Raw genomic sequence first — 13,325 nt, 5'->3', positions numbered from 1 at the left:
TGTAAAAGTTTAATATTAATTTTATTTTTTTTGTAACACCTAACCGGTGTTTGTTACAATTACAATCTAGTCATGAGTGACTATTAAGCATTTTTTCTCTAAAAAAAATATGAATTAATATATCGTTAACTCAAAATTAATCAAAATTATTTTCAATTCTAAATAACCGTCATATTTCGCTTACTCCGCCTATGGTTATTCTCTAGACTATATTACAAAATATTGTTCGTGGGCTTAAAACAAAAGACAAAGGATTACAATACTTACTTTGTTCCTCTTCTTTGACATTGACTTTCTTTTCATCATTTTCCAGGTCCTTGCCCCCTTTGTTATCTTGTTTGGCTTTCTTTTGCATTTTCTTCATTTTGGCGCGTTGATTTTGAAACCATACCTGCAAAGAAACCCTGGTTTAATTCCAGATTGGCAGAGACATTCGTGAAGGGGGATATGTGTTAATTTAAAAATATTTAAATATAAAAACAAATTATTATTAAGATACGTTTTTCTTGATTGGTCTTCCTTTTCTTCGTTGTCTCTATTATAATGAAAATTTGGATATTTTATTTCATGTCTTAATCTATAAGATTTTAAAATATTCTTTTTACGGAGAGATTATGGGACGATTATGTTTAAAATTATTTCATTTGATAACATGAAAAAGAATGTAACACAATACTCTCTAGTACCTATATGAGTATTGATAACAAGTGATTGTTATTTACTAGTACCACATTTCTGTGTGAAAAAACATATTTGTGAATTATTTGCAGATAAAAGAGAAGAACACCATACAACGATTGTCATAACAGGTCCACCTATAACAGGAAATAAAGTTACATGGGCTATACAAACCACAAAAAATGGTAAAGCTCTTGGCTCCGGTGAAGTAAGTGCTGAAATACTAATATTTTTGGAAGAAAATTAAATTAAAGCACATAATAATTGTCAGACCCACATTGCGCACATCGGTTGGGCAGATGATTTTCTGGATGGTGATCTACTAACATTTTAGGCAGTTTATTTCGCTGACTAAAATAAAGATATTGATGCTAATGTTTTAAGAAATGTTTTGAGCAAATTATACAGCTATTTACAACAAATTTCAAAATTGTTTTGAATGCTCAGTACGATTCAAGAAGATCTGAAAAATTGACTACAATTGCTTGAAAAAAAAATATAAATAATGCTGTAGCTTTGGGAAAAATAAATACTGTTTGAAAGCGATGTGGTAATAACAGAGCTATTTACAATTGGGGATGTATCAGTTTTCTTGGTAATATATATTATGCTAATTATATAATGATCTATTAGTTTGTCAATTGTTTTAAGGGGCAAGTAGGTAAGTTTTATGGCACGGTAGACTGTTTTTGGGACATTTTACTGTTCTTTTTTTGTACATGTCTTAACATATGGCCTACCTATGTAAGCGGCTTTATTTATTTGGAAACTGTTTGGAAAACCTTCATGCTTAAAACTTAGATATACCATTTTTCATAGTAAAAACGTTACACGTTACGATTTATACAAAATGACGTCACTTGTATTTAAAATTTCCATGATATCAATCTAAGAGTTACACACAGATAATAATACGACACCCATACGGAACTGCTCGATTTTTCATAGGCGTCGACATGGTATAATAATGAGAAAAATTTAATCGTGTTTATGTTCGAGAATTCTATTGATTAAATAACCAAAACCATTTTTTATTATTAATAAAATAAATTTTATGACATAACTGTTTAATTTTAATCCTCTACAAAATATTAATTTTAATTAAATAGATTAGATAATCCTACACCACTGATACGGAAATTCTTCAGCATTTGGCAAGACAGTTCAGCGTTTGGCAAAATTATTTACAGTATTGCCACCTTTTTAGAGTAAGAACTCTGTTTACGTTTCGATTTATTAATGCAAGGCAGGACAACCTATTGTGGTAGATATTAAGCAGGAAAGGAGTGTCATCTGAATATGTGAGAGTAATGCAAGATATGCATGAGAGGTAACAACTAGCGTTAGAAAAAACGTAGGTGAAACTGTAAAATTTTGATTGAAAGTGGGGCTTCACCAGTGTTCTGTGTATTTATTTACATTCATGCTGGATCAGATAACAGATGAATTTCAATGAGAGATCCTTGTTCTTTATGTTAATAAATAAATAATTGGATTTTAATCAAATAAAAGGCAGATATCGAGCACAGTTTATTTATTAAATCTTGCCCATAGTACTTTCGCTCCTAGAGCAATAAATAATTACACGTTTAAACACTTATCTATTTTTAAAGCTGAGATAACTTTACAATGGTAGTTAATACCTCGAGATCGACTATTAGCTTTTGGTGCACACTTCAATTTCTTTTAAAGGGTCTCTTTATAGTACAATTCGATTAGGTTCTCCCGAATGTTATCCAACCTATTCCTGAAATCTTATAAATCAGTTGAGCTTTCTGTTCATTTTACATTCTCATTATTCTTTTTTATTATGTCAATTGTGGCACCCGTAGCTCAGTGGCTATGTTACTGGCTTAACAAGCTGGAGGGCCCGGGTTCAAACCCCGGCACCGACAAAATTGTCAATTCCTAATATAACTGAGCTGCCACCTCGCTTCGGAGAGCACGTAAAGCCGTCGGTCCCGGCTACGAAAGTAGTCGTTAAGTCATGTTAGAGGCGCTTGTGCGACCTGAAAACTCTAACACTAGTCCTTAGCCAGAAGGTTACACGAACTTTATTCTCTCAATTCATTTCACAATACTCCTTCTTTCTTTTATATACCACTTTCTACTTCCTTTTTTACTCTCTAATTTATATGCAATATTACATAATAAAAGTTATTGATTTATTTATTGCCTGAGTATAATAGTTGAGTTTTAAAATATAGAGTGTTAAAAAATATATAAGTATTTAAAATTATACATTTTAATGTGATCTTTTATAATATTATGGATCAAACGTATTTCGTTTCCCACATTATTGAATATTGAAAAAAGAAATTTTGAAAATGTGATTATTTTTGTTCATTTTAAAAATCCAATTGACTAGTATATTTATTATATTCTTAAATAGTTGACATTTTAAAAATTTCTCACTTATTAACAACTATTCTGTTATTTTGGCAACGCTGTGGGGTTCTGACGTCATAAACCTTGAATGAAGTGCATTCATTTTTATAGGAAAATATCTATAGTTTAAACCACTCACATTATTTTTATTTGCTTATTATACTTTTTCCATTGTCAATTTGCCAAGCGTCGGCTTTTGAGGTTCTTTGATGTCGATGCCGACCATTGGCGTGGAAATTAAGAAAAGGGATCAGTTATCAAACGCATATTTCAAGAAAAATCATATAATTTTTATTAATTTTTACATAATTATATTCAGGAAAATTTCTCAATTTTTGGGCAGAAATTGTTTAAACAATTTTTTAAACAAATTCAAAATATCACCTTTTGTGCTCCAAAAAATATTTTTTAGGTTTTTGGGTGACTCTAAATAAGATCTATGTCATTTTTCTCAAAAGTTAATAGTTTTGGAGATATAAGCGATTTAAAATCCGAAAAATGCGATACCTAATATGCATTTTCGAGGCTTGAAAAATATGTAAATGAGTATTTTTGAGATTCAAGAGTATCTAAACTAAAGTATCAACATTGATTTTGGTGAGAAATCGGAGCAATATTTTCCGTAGCAGAAAAAGGTGATCTTTTGAATTTGAATTGTTTCCGGCAAAAATGTCCGGCACCCTTCAACCTTCGATTTGTTTAAACGGGGCATTTTTGAATAGGACTCTTCAAAGGACAGAATCAGTTTTTTTTTTCAAATGGGAGCGGGCTCACAACACCGAATAAATAACAAATTAATTCTTTCAAATTAAAGCTTGTTAATTTTAGTGATTTATAAGAATATTGGACTTATTATTTAGTTTTTACATAAACCATAATATTTTTTTACAATTATCTGTAAATAATGGCTCATTCTGTCAGAAAATTTTAAAACATTGTCTATCCAGCAATTAAGATAGTCAACTGAAATTTAATTTTTAAACACGGCCTACTGTTAATGCACAAACAGGGTGAATCTTCAATATTTTGCTTCGAGTTAGAGATATCTGAAAAAGTTATTTGGAAAAGATGTTCCAAATATTATTTTAACCCCACATAACAAAGTTTTATGTCAAAATTCGCACTTTTACTTTTTTCATTAATTGAAGAGCTTATTTCCAGTGTCTTAAATCCAAAATTTCGATTTTTTAAATTTTCTTTTTTTAAACTTTATAGATTTCTTCAAGTCTAGAATAAAGTTATATGTACCAAAACAACTTCTTATTTACCATTTAAAAGTGCATATGAAAATTGTAAAATTGTATAATTTGTATGTTAAATTTGAATGAAAATCTGTAATTTCATGGATTTCATTATATGGATGTAAGACACTTTGGAAATAAGCTCTTCAATTGTAGTCAGGATTCTAAAACGGACAGTTGGCTGTCCCGAGATGCATCTTTAGACAGCCAATTGTAGATTTAGGATCGAGATTACAAATAATACTGAAAAACTAAAATTGCGAATTTTGTCATGAAATTTGGTATGTGCGTTTACAATAAGTGGAACAACTTTTCCAAATAAGTTTTTCCGATTTCTCTAATGCGAAGCAAAATATCGAAAATTTACCCTGTTTGTGGATTCGCAGTAAGCCGCGTTTAAAATTTAAATTTCAGATGACTATCTTAAAAAAATGTGCACTAACAACATGTATGACTGTGCAAAATGTCAAATCTGTATGTATTTTAGTAGCTGATATATAGAGTTGTCTTCATCTTAAATGCGACACACTGTATAATAATGAATACTAGTGTTCAAGATGCATCGCGATAGCTGTAAAGAAATTAATTAGAAGGACTGAAAAGAATCGTCAGTGTGCCTGTAAAATTGTAAACTGTTCGCTGAATAACGTCTTTTGCAGCAGTGTCAATCCTACCCAATTTTTTATTTGGTCGCTTTCGTTTTAAGGAATGATCTGTAACTGTGCCTAATTTAATAATTGTATATATCGTCTTATACCCGATTTTTTTAATACATGAATTCTCGAAACAATTGCATTATCAGCCATCCCAATATTTTCTTTTTTCAAACACTCATACATATTTAAAACTATTCTTTGGGATTGTACGTGCAAATCTTTATTTTTTAATTCAGAGCTGTCATTAACATAATTGTCATTATTTATTGATAACACAGAAGTTGATGCATCTTAAAAAATGCCATCCTAGAAAAATATAATATTACTTATAACTTATATTACCTATACCTTATAAGCCCCCGCCTCTGCAATAGGAAATATTTTAGGGTATCGCCGAGCCAGACAACAGGTGTTCATTAGAATTTATGGCTTTGCGCTTCGCGCTGTTGCCATAATGCATGAGTTTAAAATTAGTGAATATAACCTTAATACCATTATTAATATATCTGCAATTTTTCATGTTTCCAGGTAAGGTATAAAATCAATGAAATTTGGAAAAAAATAATACAATTCTTGAAACCGTTTTTGAGAACTTGGATTCTTAAAAGTTGTCTGATTTCTTAAAAGTCGATCATTATATCTATAAAAGTATTACCGCTAAATTCACCAACAGGGCAACGTCGAACGTTCAAATTCTCTCCAGACTACAATGTTGCCAATATTCGAAAATTACTTAGAATATAAGTAATATATACAAAGTTCACGGTTGCTTTAATTCATTAGTGAAGAGTCCATGTAAATATTAGTACCTAGTTAATTAATTTATATATATATTTTTGAGAATAAGTTCATATTATTTTTTAAGAGTGTCGTTCGTTGACTAGCAATTGAATAATAACGAATTGAGAATAGAGAATATTTTTTAAATATAACCTTAGAAATTTTAGGAAATATGTCTGACAACCTTGATTTGAAAGGCGGTCTCTTTGATACCAGAATAAGACATGTTTATGTTGGAAAATTATTAGTGAATGTACTTATACAAATATATATTCCAGCAGGGATCGTCTTGTTTTGATGAGTTTGAAATAAAGCGTAGAAAAATAAGCATGCAATTAAAAACTAAACCAAAAAATAACAAATATTAAACTGCAAAAACATACCTGGACTATCCGAACACTTAATCCAGTGTCTTTAGCTAAATTTTCTCTGACTTTTCTACAAGGTTTCGGACTGACTTCAAATGAAGCTTTGAAGGCTCTTCTTTGTTGAGTAGTTAATATAGTTCTAGGCCTCTTGGGTCCTCTTCTACCATCTTGTGATCTGCTTGACTGCAGAAGGTCATCGCATATAAATTCGCCTGTAAAAATGATCTAGACTAAAAATATATATTTTCATGTAGATGTTACATAGGATTAATAAACCACTGAATACTTAGATATAAAGTACTACTCTAACCAAAATAATAACAAATAATATAGGGGCACTCTAGGTGTCTGTCCGTAATCTGGAACAAGGAATTTTAAATAACTTATTCTTATGAAAACAGTGTATGTATTCGAAAACTGCAGAATAAGAACTCGCGCCAATTTTGACAATAAACCTTCGCAAAGTTAAGCCAATTTCGATGTAACCGCCATGTTTTGGTGCTTGTACGTTGCTTATTACTAAATCTCGCAGGGTTACCAGATCTACTGATTGTTTAATAGATCTACTGATTTCAACTTTAATTTACTGATTTACTGAAATATTATGTCGATCTACTAAAAAATATGTAATGATGAAGTCATGTTCAAAAAGTGAATATTATATCAGTGTTCAATTATAAATTTTGAAAAAAATCTATTGATCCATTATTCTCAATCTCTTCCTCCTAAGTGCCTTCTCTGTTGAGGTTGGCGATCAATATGGCAAATTTCTCTCTGTTCTGGGCTTGTGTGGGTCCAATCTTTGATGTTTCTCTGATAATTCTCAATCTACTGAAGAAATAAAATATGACCTGACAACCTTTCTGGTGCCGGTTTATGCTTTACCTAAACCTCTCCCTCCGTCCCTTCTCTTTCCTTGTCTGAGCATTTGTAGATCACCTTATATTCCTGTGTATATGATATCCGTGCACGTATCAGCGGATAGTATTTTCCATTCTCAGGTATAAATAGACTTTCGGGTGTCAGTTTCAGGTAGCAGCGTTTATTCAATTTGTCATTTCTTAGTGAAAATTTGGGGTGTGTAATTGTGCTGGATTTGTATCGTATTACTGCTGTGTTGGTACATAGGTAAGGTCTAATAACACGTTTACAAAATGTAATAGAAATAATTATTCCATTTTGTGTGGCGTTAGAGTAATAGTCATTAGAACTCCCGCGATCATTAGTCGCTAATATGATTTTTCTGTAAATGTTTATCATTTAGTTCCAGAAATCCAGAAATGAAAGAAGCCCTGAAGTACTGTTTTCAGAGGACATTGAAGCGGATATCACTGTGTTTCCACCAGAAGTTGATGACTAATCGAATGAGGATGGCATTGCCGACGACGACATTGGTCGGCCAGACGTAACTGATATTCCTGGTACTGTGAACGTGATGGTAAATCCTCTAGAAGATCCAGAAAACGAAGAAAAAGGCGATGCGGAGCTGGAAGGGTCATCGGCATCTTCTGTTGTTAAAAAAAAGAAACCTCAAAAACTTAAGACCAATTTCAAGAAAACTCGTCTGAAATAGTATACGATCCTGTTAAGGATCGTAACCGAAACAATTCGCTATGCTAAAGAGGTAAAGAATAAATAGAATTTTACCACATCAAAGGACGAAATAAGGACTTTTATTGGGTTTCTAATTTTTGCGAGAAACCATACTTTGCTCAGAGAACGTGATTATTGGAGCGAACAAGAATACTTATGAATTTCTGTTGTAAAACGTGCTATAAGTCGAAATACTTCAATATAGCTTATTTCAGACATGCGATGCAGTGTACGAAGGATACGGCCACGCAAACTAAGTGAGAATTGTCTCAACAACTTTGCCGCTCTTTATGGCAGCAACCGTAGGAACAACATACAATCAGAGATTCTCAAAAATTCCGTCAAAAACGTCCGATTATTAGTATATATTAAAAAAATGGAATTTTAGTAATTACATGGATAGTAAACAATTTCTTTTTAATGACTGTGGTAATAGATAATGGAATTTTAAAAGGTTTATAATTACTTATTAGGAATAAAAAACATTTAATAACGTTTCCCGTAATGATCTGATTACCGTTAAAATCTATAAAGTTGCAGTATGTTTGAAAATTGCGATTATATCTATAGTGTCGGTTGTGTTATTTTTACGAGTTTGAATAAATTTAGTAATGGCGTACGTAATTGTTCCATGGAAACGCGGGCTACATTTCAGTGTTTCAGGAAAGCAGATAATCATTAATCGGAACATAATAACGACATTATGATCTAAAAACAGCAGGGAACTTTATTTAACACACAAAATCTACCAAAGATTCTATCTACTACAGCATTTCTAGATGCACTCGAATTGTACGATGAATTTTTGAACGATAAAGGTAAAATACAGCTAACAATATACAATATTGTTAGCAATAGTATGGAGCATTTCCAATTGGAGACATTTTCTGCTACAAAACAAATTTGTTATTCTGACGGACCATCGTCCATTGGTGTACATATCTGGTATGACGAACCTTTCAAACAGAATATCCAAATTTAGACTAAAGTTGGAAGAATACAACTTTTAAATTAAATACGTGAAAGGAAACAGAGACACGGCTGTCTAGCGGCGGCCGAGTACTAGTAGCTTCCTACGAGCAAACGGACGAAACGATTACCGCTAAGATGCTGGTTTCTACGTATCGTAAGAGGGGACTAAGTGGATGGAATAAGAGATGGTGAGTCGTTGTTTGAGGTGTCGGGATAGCAGCAACGAATACAGATCGAGAACTAGTTCCTACGTACCGAACAGTAACTTAGCCGTTGTTTGAGGTGTCGTTAGTCGGCATGGGAGTACTAGAAGCGAGACAACTTCATAAGTCGCACTAGTAAACGGGTTGCGTTCTTAGTATCCGAGACGAGCTCATATGGGATCACTTTACTTTCATTCCACGTAACCTCTGTATTAGGTTCTGCAAGTTCAGCAAGTAGGACTTGCCTGCAGTGGAGATGAGTTGTAGAGTAGTAGGCTTCTCGGCGGTAATCTGTCAAACGTGCGAGGTGGTTCGTTACTCCACCTGCGTGCACTTGTTCGCTCTCACCAAGAACACTGGCAGATCTATGTATAGCAATACAGGTACTGCGGGGAGGGTAGAGTCCCACTGTATGGCTAACGTGTCATTCTCATCTGGAGACGGACTCGCACGAGCATTGACTCTACCAGAACAGGATAGACTTTGCTTAGGATGCTGGCCATACCTGTATGCGCCCTGCTTTATCCAAACGAGGTTTATTGGGTCGTCAGTGTTCGAGGGTCCCCGGACTTCACCTGCTGGGGGGAATCTACGTTATTCACTTATGTTGACACAAATGCGTCCCGCCAACGTAGGATCCATACGGCGGGTCCGCGGCGAAGCCAGGAGACCTGAGTGCTCCTGGAAATGCAATCCAAGTGGTTATACCGCCTTGTAGTGCCTGTCATTACAGTCCATCCCGCTTAGGTGAATTAGGTAATGGTGTAACCGGTATAGGAGGTGGAATGGCGGATTTTCCAGCGCAAATTGAAAGTACTTGAGTTGATTGCATTCGTCTCATAAAATTCGGACATTTGAACTTTGTGCTCTGGGGGAAGCTAACAAACCCCCCACCCCAGGCCCCCGTGGCGATCGTTAATATGACTCTCTTAACGTGTCTTAATTACATAAACTAAAAACTAAAGAGTTAGAACTCGTTACATTGATTTTCACGCTGTTCTTCAAATATATAATTGTAATTGTTGTTGCTCGACATACTTCTTTTGCTAGCTGTAAGTACAATTTAATTAAATTGCTTATATTTATTTATAAGTCCCATGTTAATTACCTCCCCTATCTCAACTCTTCATTTAGTTTTTGTTGGTAATTAACTTTATTGTCTATTTTTCTAAACCTTTTTTTAAATAGCTTTATATTACAGGAGCAGCAAATTTACTAGGTAAACTATTATAAAAATCTAAAGCTCCTATTCTTGAGTGACGTAAAGTAAGTGGTGACCTATTGAGCAAAGTCGGGGCTCCAGAGGCTGGAGTGCCGCAGGGAACAGTCTTTTAACTCCTACTGTACAAAATATACATCGCAGATGTTTCAAGAACACCAGGAACACTACTCAGCCGTTATGCAGACGACACAGCGATTGCGGCCAAACACAGAAACATAGAAGTAGAGGTCAATAATCTACCAATTACCCTGGTGTATCCAATGAAAAATAGTCTCTCCAATATAGAGAAGACACAAGCAATTATATTCAAAAAGAAAAGAGAAACCCCAGAGTAACAGCTGTTAGTGCAAGATGATCCCATTGAATGAAAAAAAGAAGATAAGTACCTAGGAGTCATCATGGACTAAGGCTTAACCTTTATGCAATACGTGGACACAACCATCCAGAAAATACCAACAGCCAGACCAGCAATAAGAGGAGTCACAAATAGATAAAGCAAACTGCGCATAAAGACGAAAATGAGACTGATACACTGCATCATACTTCCAATAATCACATATGCATCTCTCGCATGGGTACACATAAGAAATTTAAATAAAAAGAAAATATGGTTCAGTTAATCTTGATTCCACCTTGAACGACGTCTAATGCTTTTCTGAATATATATTCCGAATACAGATTAAATAATAGCGGTAATAAGACGCAACCTTGTAGCACTCCTCGTCGGATTCATATCTCTTCGAATGTTGTGTGCTCTACTTCAATTGTTGCCGTTTTTCACTAATATAGTTCTGAGATAATTCGCAAGTCTTGTTCGTAAATTCCAGTTGTTCTCAGAATGTTGATCATCTTCTGATGGTTAACGCGGTCAAATGCTTTTCTATAATCAATAAAACATCCATATACATCTAAATTCATATCTCTGCATCGTTGTGTTAACACATTTAAGGCAAAAGCTTCCCCATTTCGAAATCCGAATTGAGTGTCACTTATCTTTGTATCTACTAATCTAATTCATCTGATATATTACCTATGTCTTCAGTATCTTACTTTTATATATTAATATCTTCGTTAATTTTTAGAGACCAGAGTTTAGATTAAACATGGTTATTATCTTCAAAACCATAAGATTCATTACTTTTAATGCTCATTTTTTCTTTTCTTTCTTTTGGGTGTATCAACTACATCTTAAATCTGATAGATAGCATCGATTGATGAATATTGATTATTGATATTGACTTGATTCACTTTTTGTTTTCATTTTATCAGCACCGTATTCAGAATAAATGTTTGTGACATACAAATCAGCACTTGTCTGGTACAAGTATTCGTATCAAACATTTATCCTGACAGTAAGCTTCTCTTTTCCAACACTTATCTCGGCAGAAAAATCCTTTATCAATTCTAGTAACTCCTCCGTATTCTTCATTGTGTCCTAGTTACAGATATAAAAACCAAGCAGGAGAATACGCGTTTGGGCTACCTTGATCCATCCGTCTTAAGTAAATGACCAAAACATCAAAGCCTTTTTTCGAGATGCGCTCAACATTTGTTTTTAGTGCATAAAAACTTAATTTTAGCAAATAAATCTGAAACAAGAATCTTAAACAAGAATCTAATAGTTTCGCGAAATGCACTATGTACTTCCGCCAATAGGAAAACAGATTATATACAGGCTATCAACATGACATTCTAAAAAGTTTACAAAAATGTACTATTCGTATCTTTCTCCTATTGATAGATAAACAGTTTTTCTAAAATTTTCACGAAAATACACTAACAATTTTTTTTTCGTAACACTCACGATTGATAAATAAATTTTTTTAACGCAATTAATAAATATAAACCTCTAAGACCTTCGTAAAAATTCAGTAATATTTATTCAGCTTCGAACTTAGAAAGATTTTCTTTTTCCTTTGCAATTGGCATCTACTTTCTTCATATTATTTTTTCACCTTTAGACATGACTTGTAACGGTTTTTCTAGAACATGCTTCTAGAAAACTCTATTCGTACTAAGTACTATATATTAAAAAAATATATATTTATAATTACCATATCCAAATCCTTGCATCATTTCCACTTCCTTCTCGTAATCAGTCCTACAGAAGAGCTGCCCTTGTTTGATGACATAGAGGTCCCCTTTTTGCAGTCTAATGCCACAAACGACACACACAAAGCATCTAAGGTGGAAAATATTATCGCTAGCTCGCATCACCAATTCTTCGGGTGATACTCGTTCTGAACAACCAAGGCATTTTTTTACAAAGAGTCTGAAACAAAATAAAGTTTATGTTTAGAATTATATGTGTTAACCAATTTTAAGAATAAAGATAGTTAAAGATATTGAAACTAAGACCAAAGAAATTAACAAATTGTTGTAGATCTTGTATGCGGAGAATTTGCCTTTATGTAGAGTATATATGTAGAGTATATTTTCCGTGGTCTTCCTTTTGGCCTTGCGCCCTGCATTTTACTATCAAGGGCTCTTTTTGGCTATCTTCCGGTCTTCATTATCACTACATGACCAGCCCATCAAAGTCTCTGAAGTTTAACGAATTCTGAGATCGGTGCCTCTTTGAACAGTTGGTAGAGTTCATAGTTGTACCTAGATTTCCTTTACCCCGTTTTCGTTAATAGGTCCAAATAAATTCCTTAGGACTTTTCGTTCGAAGACTTCCTGCTTTCGTTTTGTGTCTTCTGTCATCACAAATGTCTCATATCCATAGCATACTACTGGTCTGATAATAGTTTTGTAGAGCCTGATTTTCGATCTCCAGTGTGTGTTTTTGGAGCGGAACACATGGGCGAGTGAAAAGTAAGCTTTGTTTTCCAACAGTTTCAATATCGTCCTCTAATTCAACTGTGCAATTGTTGTCCCTAGCTCTTGCCTGTGTTAGTTGTTTTGTCTTTTGAATATTTATTTCTGGTCCAGTCTCTTCTGCCCCTGTTTTTCATTGTGAATATATTTCTCCCGCCTCTTCTTTTCTGCGAGACATGATGCTAATATCGGCATATGCGGCAATTTGTATTGATTTATTTGTTAGATTACCTCTTCCTATATTCAGCTGGCTTACCATTTATTCAAGAGTTAGTTTAAATAGTGTTGGTGCCAGCCTGTCTCCTTGTTTTAACCTTTGACTATTGAAAAGTTCTCAGTGAGCTCATTTTGTACTAGACAGTTTCTGTTGATGAGTCCATTGTTGCTTTTACTAGTGAGTAACA

The 13,325-nt window shown here is 33.6% G+C and overlaps 1 protein-coding gene across 1 annotated transcript in view; it reads right to left on the bottom strand.

Moving 5' to 3' along the window:
• The window catches only part of LOC140451225 (LIM homeobox transcription factor 1-alpha-like), a 39,497-nt gene extending 27,133 nt beyond the window's left edge, over positions 1-12,364 (bottom strand). Inside the window, exons 1-3 of the mRNA XM_072544959.1 lie at positions 12,156-12,364; positions 6,127-6,323; positions 268-391 (exon numbers count right to left, since the gene is read on the bottom strand). Coding sequence (XP_072401060.1) covers positions 268-391; positions 6,127-6,323; positions 12,156-12,315 — 481 coding nt within the window. The 5' untranslated portion in view covers positions 12,316-12,364. The remainder of the gene's footprint in view (positions 1-267; positions 392-6,126; positions 6,324-12,155) is intronic.
• Between the last annotated feature and the right edge of the window lie 961 nt (positions 12,365-13,325).

This window comes from Diabrotica undecimpunctata, chromosome 9 (genome assembly GCF_040954645.1).
Source record: "Diabrotica undecimpunctata isolate CICGRU chromosome 9, icDiaUnde3, whole genome shotgun sequence".
Classification (NCBI taxonomy): domain Eukaryota; kingdom Metazoa; phylum Arthropoda; class Insecta; order Coleoptera; family Chrysomelidae; genus Diabrotica; species Diabrotica undecimpunctata.
Note: the sequence above shows the minus strand (reverse complement) of the source record. Positions and strands in the feature narration are given on the sequence as shown.